The following is a 17199-nucleotide window of genomic DNA, read 5'->3' as shown; positions in this document are numbered from 1 at the left end:
TTTTAATCTTAATCTGTTTTCATGCATTTCCACACATCAAATTAGTGTACTATATGTGTACTGTAAACGTACATATTTGCTTGGGCAGCACTATGAAAACTTATTAAAAATATATATATTGTTCTTATAGTCAAATTTTGTAATTAATTGAGTATATAAATATACTATACAATTTACAATATAGATTCTATACCAGAAAAAAGTGAATTTACTTCAGATAGATTGGATTTTTATGAAGTGTGGACGTAGGTCTTACAGTATCCAAAGTAAAAATAAAACTTGCTCTGTTTTGTGAATTCAGGAGCCCCCATACCAAATTTTGGATCTAAAATTATTTCGCAAATAAAACATAGATAATTAATCAATTAAAAGAGAGGGCCATTATAGGTAAAGAATAAAAAAATTATTAACCTAAAAATCAGTCAACTGAATTGTGGAAATATGGTTAAATCTAACATCAATGCTGCATTGCATATTACCAAAAATGGTTGAAACTAGTACAGTTTATGATAACATGGTGTATCGGTTGTAAAGTCACCAAATATTTTTTCCATTTTAAATTTTTATAAACATACTTATGAAAATATAAAATTATTATTTCGATTGACTCTAAGAAGAGCAACAGAGCTCCGAGTATTGTTGGAAAACCATTACTCTTGACCATATAGATGACATGAAAGAATAAACAAATGATCAACTTATCCAAGTCCATCTGATGAATATTACTAAATTTGTTGAATAATAATAATTTTTTGATCTATTAATACAAAACATTTTTTGCAATACGTTGTAGATACTTATACCTATTTATACTGTCTTGTACTCATACGAAGTATATTCGATCATTGATTATAAATTGAACAGATCTTTAATATAAATATGCAAAGTAAAAGAGTAGTGTTACAGAAAATTTATAGATGTGATTGAATTAAATCGTTAAAAATCATTTGCTTTTAATGTAATAATAAAAACCAAATTGTAATAAGGTAAATATCATTTATTCCATTGCACTTTTGTAGACAATAGATTATTTAAACATACGCTATAAATAGGCGTTAAAAATAAATAATTAAAATACGAGATATTACCAAGTATTTTAGCGAAAAATTTGTATTTCATATAAGAATGAAAAATAATGCTCAATTGTATATAAAATAAAATTATATTTAAAATGGTATGGCTTTTTCAGCAGTGTTTTCCTTTCCGTATCAGATATATCAGACCATATTCGGATTTTGACGCTGCTACAAATTTACTTAGGCTCTCTAGTCTTATTTATGTATATAGTTGTATTTGAGTCGAAGCGTTACTTTAGAATTCGTTACTTGGGTGGCGTAACGATTCGATTATATTAGTAAGTTGTTACGCTTTTATACAGGTTTGCAAGGTTACCAGGTAACATAGTATTCAAAGACCCAAATTGAAAGAATGACAAAAAATCCCAATCATTTGAGTGTTGTCATGTATATGACATTGTAGTTTTTAAGTAGCAATTATTACCCAAAAAATCTTAACAAATTCACAATAATAAATTACATTTTAAATACAGCATACATCGATTTATAAACTTTAAATTAAAATATCAATGTTATATTCAGTCGATTTTCGAGTTTTTGGATTAAGTTATAGTTTATGTATATGTAATAATGATTCTTAGCCAGTAATATTATTACTTACATGTAGTACATACACATAAATATACATTTGTATAAATACATACAGACACATATAAAAAAAAATACCCATAAAACAAAAAGTAGCGTATGTATGTATAGTGTGATTTATCAATGGAATGCTTTTTGAAAATTTTCAATGAATGTTGCAAGATTTTCGTTCGCGTTTAATATTTTAGTTTTTACTATAATGCTTTTTACTAAATGACAGTTAAATTATTGTTATTTTGTATCTTGAAATATCCTGCATTATAAAATACACAAAAATATTTAAATTTTGAAATAATCAATAACTTATGTTATGTTATTTGTATATACTCGTCATGTGGAATACATATTTGCGGTGCACATTGAAATTGAAATATGTATATATATTTGCATAAGATTTTGATATAGAGAAATGGCATTTGCTGCTAAATTCTATTTAGGATGATGATAATACATAAAAACATTTAATACCATATTTTGCTCTCCATTACGAGTTTTTTTAATTTTCACTTAAATGGTAACAAAATAATAGTAGTATACATACACTTATTCAGCCGACATTATATTGTGAACTTGTTCTAATTTGAAAGCCAATCGCTGTTTTTGCGAAAATTCATCTTCCTCCAGAGTGACAGTTAGCTGTTCATTATACTTTACAGCATAGGTATAGAGCTCATGCAACGCACAATTTGTATTAAATTCCGTTGTGTGTAGCTAAAAAAACAAAAATCAAAAACATATAGTAAAATATAGGTAACACGGACAAACTGTTTTTTTCTTACACAAAACATTCCGGTTAAGTGCATATTTATAATTTATTATTATATTTATTTGAATGTAATATTTGAAAATAAATCACGTAAAAGAACTTTATAAAATTACAAATAATTATATGGCAATTTCAGCGGTGCAACTGAGACCTTAAAAATTTTAAAGGCATTTAAAAAATTTTGCCAACCATTTAAAACTTGGATGTCAAAAAGTTTATTTAATTATAAAATTAACTGATATCTTGCAATAAATCAAACATTTAAAAGTTGTCTTGAAACACATGAAAAGTTAAGGCCAGCGATGCCACATTTTATAATCCTAATTTGATGTGAGGAGGTCTTAATAAAAAAAATATGCATGGAACCAAATTTTTTTGCTTTAAATTCTACTAAAAAGATATAACTGTTTTGAGGTAAAACAAGTTTAACTACAAAAATCATTTAATTATTGTGCAGTTTGTGAAAATATTTGCCAGAAATTTGTAAATAGGTCTAAGAGTTATTGTGTAACTTTTCATGTATTTCGAGACAACTTTTAAATGATTTATTAATTAATTAATGAGATCAAAATTAAAAATGAAAAAAATAAAACCAACGGTTTTAGGGAAATTTAATCTGACCAAGCGAAAGCCATGAACATCTAAGTCCGAAATGGATGGTAAAATTGTTAAAAAGCTTAAAAAATTTCCGGTTTCTTGGCACCGTTGAAATGTTCGAGCGGAATAAATTCTGCTGGCGATTTATGTGGTACCCCTGAATTAGCTGATTAAGAAATACTCTTGTATTGGGAAGAACGCTTAATTACTATGGGTCTTATATGCTTTGGCTAACAATTTTGTATATTTTGCGGTATACTAATTTGATATGTCAAACCACTGAAAATTTTCAGTCACGCTACAAAAATCCGAGCAGTTAGTGGGTGGGTTGTAAAATCCGCCACATTGCATAATTAAAAATCTCCTTATAACTTTGTACCGGCAAGAAATGTATGTAACAAGTAGAAGGTGGTATCTCCGACCCTATAAAGAATATATATTCTTGATCAGCGTCAATAGCCGAGACGATCTAGTCATGTCCGTCTGTCCGTGAAACAAACTTGATCTGTGTGCAAACATAACCAATTTCGAGATCTAGGTGTTCATACAGACGGACATGGCTAGATCGTCTCGGCTGTTGACGCTGATCAAGAATATATATGTATATTTTATAGGGTCGAAAATGCTTCCTTCTACCACTTACATTTCTGCCAGCACAAAGTTATAATATAATAATGAAGAAAGAATCGATTTTTAGTACAGACAAGAATAACTGACGTATATATGATTCCTGAAAATTGGTCATCATAAAAAAATGGGTAGCGGTTATTCACAGTCGAACACACTTAATTTTAGCTTCCTAACTTGTTTTTGTTAGTGCTTCCAATTTTAAACTTGTTGCTGCTGATTTTGATTTAATTTAATTTGAATTAAAAGATATCCAATAAAGTACATAGACGCGCAACATATACTGATTTTAATCTCTAAATATTGCTTTTACTTCACCGACCGTAAGCCGCTTTCCCTATCTCATTCGTACGTTTCTACGAATGGTATAAAATTTCAAACATATTTAACATCTGTAGTACTAGATTCGTAAAACATTTAGTTTTTCGGAACTATGCTGTTGCAATGAAAACATAAGTGACCGACGTACAGTATGGTTTTTATAACTACTTAAAATATAAATGGGTTTGTATACGTAATGATTATGTAAAGTTATGTTAAGGGAAAGGAGGATCATCAATATTTAGTAAAATCAATAGTTGGTTAATAATCAGCCTATGGCAATATTGCACTACAATTCAACAAATCTACCTAATTATTAATGGATCTCAAACCTAACATTATTATCCATCAAAATATATGTTTTTACAATAATAGTTAAAAGCTTTATTTTCTTACTCTGGACTCTTCGGCGAGCATTGCATTCATGTCCTGGTCAGATATAGATGACATATCCCTAATATCTCTGTAATATCGATCCACCCACTTGCGATATTCAGGTATATCTTTGGCATACAGTAACTTTGAGCTTGGCGAATCCTTGCCTATAATGTTACAATTTACAATATAAAGAAATGCAAAACAATTAAAATATTAATAAATTGAGTCATACCCAATCGATGATCCGATGTTGAACAAGAATCCATAAATGTTTGAGCTACAACTGATAGACACGAATCCACAATATTTGATTTATGTATATCGAAAACAAAATTGGGATTTTTGATCAAGTTCACCCAAAACCTAAATAAATATTAATTAATAGTGAAATTTATTGCACACATAATAAGAATAAATACTTACCGTAAAGGTAAACTGTTGCTTTTCCAAGTGTGCACGACTTCTGGATCGGTAATGCCATGTAATAGGGCTTGATCGTCCAAAAAATCAAACATATATTTAATTGCTAACGGTAACGCCGAGCCCCTGTGAGCTGTACTAAATATTGTCTCAAAGAGATCATCGACAAACTTTTGTAAGGTTCCCTTCGTTGCCAGCAGTCTTGTTAAATAAATTTCCGAAACCAATTTATTGACGCGTTCACCTTCTTTTTGAATGTCACTGTCATGATGCTTGACTAAATGCCAATACTTTAATCCATTGTCTTGCATATCATTATTAAGAGGACTTCCAGCCCGACTGAATGTGGGTGACGATGACGTATATTTTGAGAGGTTCAGAGTTTCATATCTAAAATTTTGATAAAACGATGCATATTATTTCACACGCCTATAAACGTAAAATTCAAATGCTAAAGGCTCTTATGTATTTGGTGCCGGTTTATTAATATCTAGTTAAAATATTAGATAGGTAACGATAAAATATAATTTTCGCTCGGTTTTCTTAATGTATGGTAAACCGCAGATTGTAAAGGTTCATAAGTATTCTGTTAAATGAAAAACCAACACTGTGCTTCAACTGTTTTTGAAAATTTCAAGTTCATTCTTCTTCATCTGCTTTTTTTTCGAGTACATAAGTTTTTAAGTATCCGTCGGTTTGTCAGTCCACATGAAAACATATAACTCAAAGACTATAGATTGAGCTATAATCAGCTATAAACAGCAAGCGCAATTTAATAATAATAATAATAATGTTTTTTAAATGTGGTTGCGATCAGATAAAATTGTAGAATTTATTTAAAAAATAATTTTATACGGCAAAAACTAATGCAACATTCAAGAAGTAAGAAAACACTTATTACCCATATAAATATAAATTTTTCATCAGTGTAATCTTTTTAAAAATATAACAATAATTCCAAACCCTCATAAATTTTTAAAGCGATTTTGCATATGACTTAAAAAGAATCTCCATTCCTTATCTGCAAACATTTTTGAGGTGAGTAAATAGGCTAACCCTAGGGTTCGGGTACCATAGGCACATTACATTACTTTATTGATTGAATTTGGGCCAAGGCGGTGGCCATTTTTACCAGAACTTTTGTATGTCAAGTATTTATTTAAAATTATTATCTTAAATTATTTATCTCCACTTTCAATTTTCGATGACTCAGTGTCTACATAACATTTGGCAAGTCATTTTCCATCTCATAAAAGCTAAAACCAATACCTGAAGCAGCTTTGAATCCATTTTCTGTCTAATCTCAAAATTAGTTTGAAATGCCTAGCTCTATATACCAATATTAAATAACTGATTTTTTTAATAAACTTTTTGCGAAACCTTAATATCATTCCAACGAGTGTTAACTAATGTCATTTTATAAAGAAATTTTAAATAAAATAAAGAATATAGATACTTTTTTAAACAATTAATTTTACTCACTTGTGAGACTTTTCGTGTTTATCAGATAGAATGCTAAAATTATATATTGAACTTTGCTTTGGCACTAAACTAAGTCCAGCTCCATCTGGAACATTGTAATGTTGCAATGTGTTTAATTTTTTCCATTCGCTTTCCGTTTTTGATGTTGCATCCTCATCATACAAAATTACACGGCCAGTCGCCCCAGTCCTCCATTCTGTTCAAATAAATTTTAAAATAATTTTCAATATTATATTAAGCTTATTTTAATTAGTTAAATAAACTATAATTTTAGATTGAATATAGAATACATCTTAAATCCATTAAGAACAAGTATTTGCAAAATACGATTAATATTTCCCAGTTTTTTAAATGAAATCTAAATTTTTTTTAATATTGACATATAAATATTTATATAGACATATACATTTAAAAATAAAAATAGTATTTTGGTTGAAAATTCCTTTTATAAAAAAAAATAAAAACAAACAAAGATTAGCATATATATATTTTATTCCGAATTGGAAATGAAAATATTCATGCGGTCTTTTTTATTTTTTTCAATTTTTCCGGTAAAAATTTAAAAAAAAACGGCTTAACATATCATTTCAATTTATTTTTTGAATACATTGGGGGATACCAAAAGTGTGTTAACAAAAATACTTACCCAAATCGAGATCATCTTTGCGTGGCCTTTGACTGGATGGAATATTTTTGTAAATTGCTTCCAAGCACTTCTCTTTTACTTGTCCAATTGTATCGCAATCCAGTACTTTCACAGGTATGTTTTCCATGTGCGATGGCAACATGTCCAGATTATTACAAAATATTGGTTGTTGTATTATGCTGGCATTCACAGTCATTGATCGGAAATCGATGGATTGTCGAATTAATTTCTCCTCGCTTAACGAATAGCGTGCCTCATGTGTACATGCATCGACGGGTCCCTTATCTACCTGACCTTTGACCGCTCGAAATAACATATAAAGAGGTTCGCCAGCGCACTCCTTTAAGAACTTGTACAAGAGAAAAGTAAACCAAGCACTGAGCATTTTTTCGGCAACGCTTTCTGTGCGTCGCAGCAATAACTTGGGATGACTTTTGCCTTCAATGCACTTCTCAATTAAATCGCCCAATAATGTCTTCAATATATCCGTGCAATATTCGAGTTTTGATTGCAGAGTAACCATAATTAATGAAGCCACATTAACGCGTTCACGCATTGAAAAATATCTATTGGACTCTAAGGTGCGTATAAATAACAAAAGAAATGTTTTGTTCATAATCAGTTGAGCAAATAGACGCAATCCCTTCTCTTTGCGTAGAAGCTCGGGCCTTTCCCATTGTAGCACAATATGATCTTCATGATTAGGAAATAATATCTTCATGGCATACGAACGATAATCTAAGAATGGTATGCCGCCCGACGTTAGATCACCAGTTAAGTCCGTCATTTCAGTTTGAAGCTCAGCAAATGCTTCTTTACACTCAGCGGCTACACGCAGCTCTAAAATATCCATTTGTTCCTGCATATTTCGGAGTACTCGATTTGATTCTGATGTTTTCTTTCGGTAGGCAACAAGCAAGGCAACAAATATCAATAAAAATATTACACTGCCTGCAATAACGCCAAACACAACATTATCACCCCAATCCATAATGATGTTTGAGGTCTCGTAACTGAGAATGCCAATGCGATATTCTAACGAAGAACCGATTCGTACAATTACTTCTGGACCACTTGGACTGTTTCTTGTTGCAGCTGCTTCCGATGGTGGCCGGCATGTTAGTTGCTGCCGGGACAATGATGTAATATTGCAATATCCATCACCAATTTGAACAACAACATCACTCTCCTTGCACGCCCGATCTAAGTTACGGCCATTAATGGTCAAATATTCGCTCTTAAAATATTTGACGCGTTCCTCGAAGGTGAAATATTCAGGATTTGGATATAGTTCAAAGTGATTGTTGTGCAATCGCGACAAGTTTTGCACTCGCAGTACATTGTCCATCAGAAAGCCGTATTCCAGTAATATTGGATTTTCAGGATCAACTACAATTTGATCAGATGCCTTCATATCAATAGCTGGCGAAGGACATTCCATTTCAGTATCGGATTGCACTCGGCATTGATTTGCAAACATTTGATTTTTGTAGATCACATAAATGCTTGGCTCTTGGATACTGGTAAATTGTGTACCTATCACTGCAATTCGAATGCCGCCAGCTGGTATGCCCTTAGGTACTTTTATTTGGCCACTGGGGCCAGAACTAACTTGTTCCACTGTTGGATCCAGTACATATTTGAAATTGTAATCGTTAAATTCGCGAGGACCATTGTCGAAAGACATCTTAAGACGTCCCTCAATGATACCCGGTGATGGTGAAGTACGGCAAATCGCTTGTGAAGTGTCTGTACTGATGATCTTACATGGTAAATGATCATTGATAAAAGCCTGTATGCGAGATCCAGCATTTAAATGTTTGCCTATAATTCGAATCTGTGTTCCACCTGAAGTTGGACCAAAGCGTGGATAAAAATTCGAGATTTTCGGATCAACAAATTCATAATCTTCTTTGGATTCTCCACGATAATCACCAATTTGAACAACAATGCGACCATTACGATACATTTGCTCACCGGGACTATCAACAGTGCAAACGATTTGCTTTGTGTCAATGTAAAACTGTTGAAATGGCATACAATTAATTCCAGCGATACGAACTCCCGAATATATATCATTATAATTTTTCCCCAAGTTAATGCCTTTGATGGTTATATTGGTACCACCCTCCCAGGGTCCAGTTTTGGGACCAAATGAATGTATTTCTGGATTTGGACAAATTTCGCTGCGATTCAGCCAATCAGTTTTGCCATCATTATTTTTATTGCATTGCTCAACCACTTCGCAGGTATTAGTCGATGAGCACCAGCCGCAGTTATATTTCTCATCCAGCGCCAAACATATTCCACAGCTGTCCGCCATATCTCGACATCTATATATCACGACTGAAACAAAAAAAGGAACATCATTTCAGATTTAAAGTTATGATTCAAAAATCAATTAGATGAAAACCATTTAATAAACAAATATGAAAGCTTCAGTCAAGTCTCCGCGTCCCTTTTCTAATAGAAAACAAGCAAGCTACAGCCGAGTGTGCTCGACTGTGAGATACCCGCTACCAATTTCGAGTAAAAGCAAAATAGAGACGTGCTAATTTTACTACTTAAAATATACCAAGATATATAATTTTAGGTATAATGATGAAGTCCTACCATAAATTACAAAATATACCATATTGTCATTCAAAGCAACTCAGACCCGTAGTAAGCAGGTGTTTCTGCCCATATAAAAGAATTTCTTTAATAACTTCTACAATTTCTAACATAAAAACTATAGTTATTATTGTATATGCCAAACACTCTAGCTTCAAAATTACACTTATTTGATTTTGTCGATTTTCGGGGGGTGAAAGTGGGCGTTGCAAAAATTTGAAACAATCTGCATGCAAACACAACAAGTGCTGTCAAAAATGAAAATGAATGAAGTTTTTTGATTTACATTTTTAAAGAACAGTTGAACAGCACTCAGCTCTTTCCCATAAAAAAAAGGGGATGTCACGTTTTTTACCGATTGATTTCCGGTGCTTTCAATTACTTTTTTTAATTAAACAGATTAATTTATAAAAAAAAAAACATTTTACCTAAATTTAATAAAATTAATGCCATCCGTTTCATTATAAAAGTAATTTTAACTTGTTTTTTCATTTCCCCAAAGTACAGTATATTTGGCGATAACTCATGGTGACAGATTTATCGGTCGCTCACCAAAACAACAAGTAAGAAAGCTACAGTCGAGTGTGCTCGACTGGGAGATACCAGCAACCCATTTTGAATAAAAGCAAAATATTGCGATATTATTCTCAAAATATACCGATATAATATTCTTCAAAATGCGACAGGTGGTATATTTGGTATATCGATATAGTATCACATTCAAAATATACCATATAGTGTAAAATATACCAGATTGTCAGACAAAGCTACTAAGACTCATAGTAAGTAGGCGTTTTTGCCCATACAAAAGTATTCCTATCTGATATATAATATTGTATATAATTCCACTTTGAATTGTATATAATTCCACTTGTTAATCGATTTTTGACGATTTGTGATTTACATGCTTAATTGATCTTCTAGCGGTTTGAACTTAACGTCAATAATCCAATAAGTCAACTATTGTTTTCCTTCTGAAAAAATATCACATTTGATGAAAAAAAAGCATTTACTTTTAATTTCGACAAGACAAATCTGCTCGTAAATGAAAAGAAACTAGTTATTTTTAAAAGCGGCATAGCACTGTATATCTCTATCTCTTGTAGTCCCTGAGATCTAGGTGTTCATATGGACGGACGGACAGACGGACATAACTATATCGTCTCGGTTGTTGACGCTAATCAAGATATATTTACTTAATGGGGTCGGAAATGACTCTTTCTGCCTGTTACAAACAGTAGTAGTATGAGTAGAAGGTATAAAAAATCGAATTCAGTTATGTGGAATCAAAAAGCCCAAGCTTATGCTCTGATGATATGACATATAGTTCCCAAATGGATCTTCCTTTCGATATCTACTCGTATAAGCACAGTATACGAACCAATTAGTTTTGTATTTAATTTAAGACTATTTTTAGAAATAGGAAATCTATTAATACATTTTTTATCATAAAAATTTTTGAAAACAAGTTAGAAAGCCACAAAAAAATGTTTGCATACAAACATAATAAATGCTGTCGAAAATTATAGCTCTATCTCTAAGTCTCTGAGATATAGGTGTTCATACGGACAGACGGACATGGCTAGATCCTCTCGGGTGTTGACGCTGATCAAGAATATATATACTTTATAGGGTCTAAGATGCCTCCTTCTACCTGATATATATTTCCTGCTGGCACAAAGTTATAATACCCTTCTGTGACTCGTACTCATTTTATAAGAACTAAGAATTTGAGAATCGTTTAAGGAATTGAGATGAATCACGCGGCCTTAATTTAAGGTCTTAATAATTCACATTTATTTATAAGCAGTAACAGTTGGCAAGCAATTGGGTAACTGTACCAAATCTATCTTCTATGACAAATTAAAGGCCATAAAATTTACATAATACAATACAAAAAGTGCAGTAAAGAAGTGAAGTAGTAAATGGTTAGTTTATCTGTGAAGTCAGAATTATGTAAATAACAAAGTATGCACTTACCATGAATATTGTGCGGATTATCTAAAGGCTTTGATCCACCCCAGATCACAGCAAATGTTGCTGTGAGATTTGGTGATCGCGATGTGTATTGAAACTCCATGCTATCGCAGTATATAGTATCGCCGAGTAATTGGGCATTCAAGCTTGTCACGCGACCCTCAATATTAAACTGGCACACAAATCGTGTTTGGACAATAAATTGTCCTATGATATGCACTTTCACTTTGATTGATTTACTTGTGCCAGCGGCAACAAGTACTTCGCTACCATCGCCGGTAGCATTAATAGTGGGACAAAACCCTGGACCGGAACGATAACTGGGCCCTATGCGACTAATACCAGTCACCAAGATATCGTTACGACAATTCTCAGCTGTATCGTGTGTACAGCGGTGTGCTTCAACGCACCAATCACAGGGGAACTCCGACGAGACACAACGTGTACACGACGAGTGCGTGCTACAATCGAAAAATGTGAAGTCAGTGGAGACCAAATCTGGCCCATTTCTCGTGCGGACCGAAAGTTTCGCGGTAAAGTGATGTTTACCCTGCTCAATTTGCGGCAACATATCCGTACGCGGTGTTGTACAATTGACTCCATTGCGTTTCTTGGTCGCATTCGTAAATAGAGCTTTGTCTTCGGTTGTGAAAGCACAAATTAAATTTTCTTTTAACTGCGGCAAGTGATCGATTATTAGCTCCAATGTACGTGCCGTTGTGCGCTGTAATTGATGCGGTACCACACTTGTGATTGTTGTGCATTTGCCTGTTTTGTAGCTAACCCAATACAATGGATCATTGGCATCGTCTTGGCAATTAGAACGTGGACTGCATTTATTTTCAAGTGAACACCATCCGCAATAAGGATCCCTTGCACCAAGACATTCCCCACATGTTCGAAAGTCAGCGCAATCATAAACCTTCACTTTAGACACTTTCTGTTCCGACATTGCATAAATGTATAAGTTCTGATTATCAAAATGCATATCCTTATTGATCGCTGAACCCAAATCGACTGGTAAGCTGGCATATTCATTGGCAATAGTCGAGGATTCAATAACAACTTTTTTCAGATATCCATCGGCGGTTCCAATAAACACCACTGTATAACCACTGGTGCTGGTTGCAGCTACAGATGTCAGTCTTGTGTTGAACATAGCAACTGGGACGGCAGTGATCGGTTGCTCGCCTCCGAGTGGTGAGTTCACATCCAGACCACAAAAATCCTCTCCGATCGTTTGCAGTTTCTGTAACAAATTTCAAAATGTCAATTAAATATTAAATAACCTTATCCTTTTTTTTTCCTAATCGATTTATTCAGAGAGCCATCAACGCACTGCTTAAGTGGTAGAAGCTTTCATAGCTTTAGAGTTTTAAAATTCTCACTCCAAATACTTTAAAGGCGGTCAAAGTTATAATTATTTTTTTATGTTTAATACAAGTAGGCATATGATAATGTACACAGAACTGAAAACATCGGAGTCATTAAAAACAAGTAAGAAAGCTACAGTCGAGTGTGCTCGACTGTGAGATACCCGCTACCCATTTTGAATAAAAGCAAAATAGTGCGGTATTATTTTCAAAATATACCGAAAATACTACAAAATACAAAAAACAAACCCGAATGGTACATCGATATAATACCGCATTCAAAATATACCATAGACGACACAATATACCAGATTGTCAGCCAAAGCAACTAAGACCCATAGTACACACAAAAATTCGCAGCTCTAGCTTTAAAATTACGCTTGTTATTCGATTTTATAGATTTGCGGGGGAAGTGGGCGTGGCAAAAATTTGAAACAAATGCTGTCGAACAAAAATTATAGCTCTATCTCATATAGTCTCTGAAATCCAGTGTTTCATACGGACAGACAGACAGACGGACATGGCTATATCGTCTCGGCTGTTGATGCTGATCCAGAATATATATACTTTATAGGGTCGGAGATGCCTCCTTCTAGGTAGGAGGCACAAAGTTATACCCTATGGGTAGCGGGTATAAAAAAAAATAAGTTCGCGGCGATCTCCAATATATTTTAAATTTAAGTACGCGAAAATATATGTTGTTAAACAGTGATAAATTTTATTTTATTACCATGCTGGGTTGACCTTTATCATCAATATCGGCGATCTTATTCATAGCTAATTTTTATTTCAATAGTGGCATTAAATGTATCAAATGTATTTTCAACGAAAAACGATGTCACGATCGGAAATGCCCTACACATTCTACACCGCAATGGAAAAACTATATGTAGTTAAAAAAAAAACAATTTAATCAAAATAAAGCCTAATCCAATGGTAGTAACATAATAATACAAATTATTAAAGCAGTTTTATGTCAAAGATAATTGTGTATACCATATATATAGGTATCTAGCTTGTATAATCGTGTTTCCTTAGTTTGTATTTGTAAATGGTTTACGTTTTTTGGTTAATATACATATGGGTAGTTCTCTGATGGATGTCGCGTGCGACCATCTTTTCAGTGAACAAAAAAAACATAACCTGAAACAATTTTCAAAGTAAGAAAAGGATACACTTACAGCTCTAGATTAGTATTTTAATTAGAGCTAAGAACGGTTTTGAAATTTTCTTTCTGTTTTGTTTTCTGTTCTGATAATTGCAAATAATAACAAATTCGTACGCAAAACCAAAAAATGAACGAATTTATATATTTTACCGTAAAACAGAACAAGTTTCTAATCCATAGCTTTAAGAATAAACTTCACTAATTTTTAAAATTGTTTTAGTTTATGTTTTTTTTTTAACTGTAAAGGTGGTCGCACGCGACATTTACCAGAGAATTACCCATATATTGTGAAGTATATACATATATTGTGCGTTAATAGTTTACTTAGTCAGTAAGGAGAAATAATTTTATACGTGTTTTTATATATACATATATAGACAGATACGTACCGTAAGAACACAAGGCATGCTTGGAGATATGAAATCCAATCCTCGCATGCCATTGCCATTAAAACAGAACTTGATATTTTGCATAAACTTGCGACGTACAGACTTTAGTGAGTAGATGCATAGAGCAGAGTGGTTTGTAGGATTATTGCCATCACCTTTGGAGAAAACAGCAAAGAGGACATCGTCTTGTATGGAAATGCCTAGACTCTGCGCAAGATCCGAACTAGGTTTACCCAAGAAACCTGCCTGAACCAAATTGAATTTGGTGCCGCCCTGTGCGTCGCTGATGCACTCTACCGGAATTTCAGTATACGAATAATAATTGGAATCCTCCTGGCAAATGCGAACTAGTTTTGTGATGTACTCTTTAGGGGAAGAATGGTGGCTGTGCTTCAATTGTGTGGTGAGAAAATACGAAAAACGCTCCGAGCTAAATCCGTACACATAATTCACCAAATATGATTCACGTGCATAAGAATTAATGAAGGTTCGTGTGCCTGTTGTGACCGCTGAAGAAGCGATTTGAAACATTTTTGTCTTCTCCAATGAGCGTGATGCTACAGCTGGAATCTCGCTACGATATGGTGAATTATTTGTGTAGGTGACGCCGACATACATAACATTTGTCACCGGGTGTTGCGGTGGTCCTGGCGCTATAAATGCTACCGTTGATGAATTCGCATCGTTGGCGACAACAGCATCGGGTACTTCATGCTCAACGATGCTGACGTTTTGTAGATTTCGCACCGTACAAGTGCCCTGAAACAAGGATCCGCAAGCAATTAAACGTGATGTGGCTCGATCGATAAGCAACACTTTGTTATAGTTATTTGTTGGTTTGCGTATGGCATTGAGAGGACAATCGAGTATAGTACATTCAACGGAATCATTTTGCGGCCCAGTTTTTACTGTCTCATGTAGTTCCAAGTCTGGAGATAACTGATACAATCGATTAACGCCACCAACAAATACACGTCCTGTTATTGTATCCACCAGCAAATGATTTAGCATTGTATCGAATTGAGCGACGTTTGTAATTATACTGCTAGTACTTAAATTACTATTACCTGCCTCAGCCATGTCAGTAAAATTTGCTTTAAGGACTGCATCAGATCGTCCCAATGCAATCCTGTCGACTCGTAAGCCCATGGCTGATGGCAGCGATTCACTCTGTTGCATTTTTGATGGATTGGCATTTGAATGGCTTATTATCAATAGTAACATATATAGTAACATATTCATTGCCAAAATCGCAAATGGCTCCACAGCTGCGATCAATTTGAATAATTCAGTATATGATTGGTCTTGGCAAGTTATCGTGTGCTTTTCGCCTACTTCCTTAATATCATAAAAGTGAAACGAGCTACGCACTCTTCGTTTTGTATCGCTACTTCCAATCAAGTGGATTTTAGATCCATTATCAATCTACGTAAATGTATATATAGCTTGTTTTCAAATGCGTCAACTTCCACTTGTACTTGTTGTCAGTTTACAAATTATCATTTTACGGCATCTGAAAAAGTAAAAATGTAGAATGTATAATTCATCAAAATAATTGGAAACTTCCTATAGGAACATAGATATTTCCTAAAATAAATATAATATACGTTTGTATATGTTAAAAGATTTTATTAATGGCCGTTTTTTGATTAATTTTTTCCTTAAATTGTTAAGTTATTATTTGACACTAAGTTTTAAGAAATACAATTCTCTTGTTTAAGCATAACAAATATTTGTTCAGACGAAGAAAAGTTGCATACGCCTCATTGGGCTGTTTATTTTCACCCTTCAATGACAAAATATCCCGTACCATTACAAAACTCAGTCTCCCGACCGGCCACTTCACCATTATTAATAACATATTTTGCAAATGTAATAATGTATTTGCAAATATTGCAATAAACGTGCAAAGCAAAAAAAAAATATAAACTAATCTTCAATGATTGAAATTATGAAAAGCAAAGCTAAATTCCAATATCAATATTATATATACGCATTTAAAATATGGAACGTAGGTGATATATCTGTACTACTGCCGCATTGGATTTGTTTTTTACCACGCCCATGAGATAAAAGTGTTGATGAAATTAATACGCGCATACTTTCATGTACATACAACTCTAAACATCTGTATTAATTTGTAGTGAGTGCTCTTTCATTGTTTTTGGTCAGTAAATTAAAAAAATGGTACTACTAGTATACTAAAACCTATTGCAGACATGCATTTATATACATATATACAAATATGTATGTTAAAATGTTTTCTATGTGTGGATATTCGTACATATTTAAGTGCGCACACTGATTTTAAATCTACTCAACTAAATTAAAGCATACTTACTTTTATTATCGACATATTAAATGTTTTATGCTCAGCGTATATATGCAAACATCGTTATCACCGAGTTTTAATATTTTATTTATTTTATTACTTTTCACAAATGGCATTCATGGAACCATTACATTTAGTGAATGTTGAGATTTATACTTTAGTGTTTTTGTGTAGGCAGTCGCACAAGTTTATTACTTAGTTTATTATTTAGCTTTTAAAACCAAAAAAAAGCCCACCGAACTTAATTTTCTTTTAAAATATAAAATGAACATATTCTACATCACCACCAGCAACACTCACTGACGAAACAGAATACAACACTACAATTTCCAAGATGTCGGATACAGCAAAATATATCGATAAGATTTCTAGTGCTCTACAATCAAATATGTTTCGAAAATGCAACCATTTTGCAGTGCAGGTTAGTATCGACATTTTTCAAAATG

At 33.1% G+C, this 17199-nt stretch overlaps 1 protein-coding gene across 1 annotated transcript; it reads right to left on the bottom strand.

Moving 5' to 3' along the window:
- Positions 1-1025: 1025 nt before the first annotated feature.
- On the bottom strand, positions 1026-17061 carry LOC117573218 (plexin A3). Its single transcript, XM_034256235.2, has 9 exons — positions 16763-17061; positions 14422-15934; positions 11495-12740; positions 6902-9247; positions 6256-6451; positions 4777-5163; positions 4586-4716; positions 4372-4517; positions 1026-2375 (listed from the first exon to the last, which is right to left on the bottom strand). The coding sequence occupies exons 2-9, from the start codon at positions 15661-15663 to the stop codon at positions 2208-2210; spliced, it is 5862 nt and encodes a 1953-aa protein (XP_034112126.1). The 5' UTR covers positions 15664-15934; positions 16763-17061; the 3' UTR covers positions 1026-2207.
- Between the last annotated feature and the right edge of the window lie 138 nt (positions 17062-17199).

Source organism: Drosophila albomicans, chromosome 4 (assembly GCF_009650485.2).
Source record: "Drosophila albomicans strain 15112-1751.03 chromosome 4, ASM965048v2, whole genome shotgun sequence".
Taxonomy (NCBI): domain Eukaryota; kingdom Metazoa; phylum Arthropoda; class Insecta; order Diptera; family Drosophilidae; genus Drosophila; species Drosophila albomicans.
Note: the sequence above shows the minus strand (reverse complement) of the source record. Positions and strands in the feature narration are given on the sequence as shown.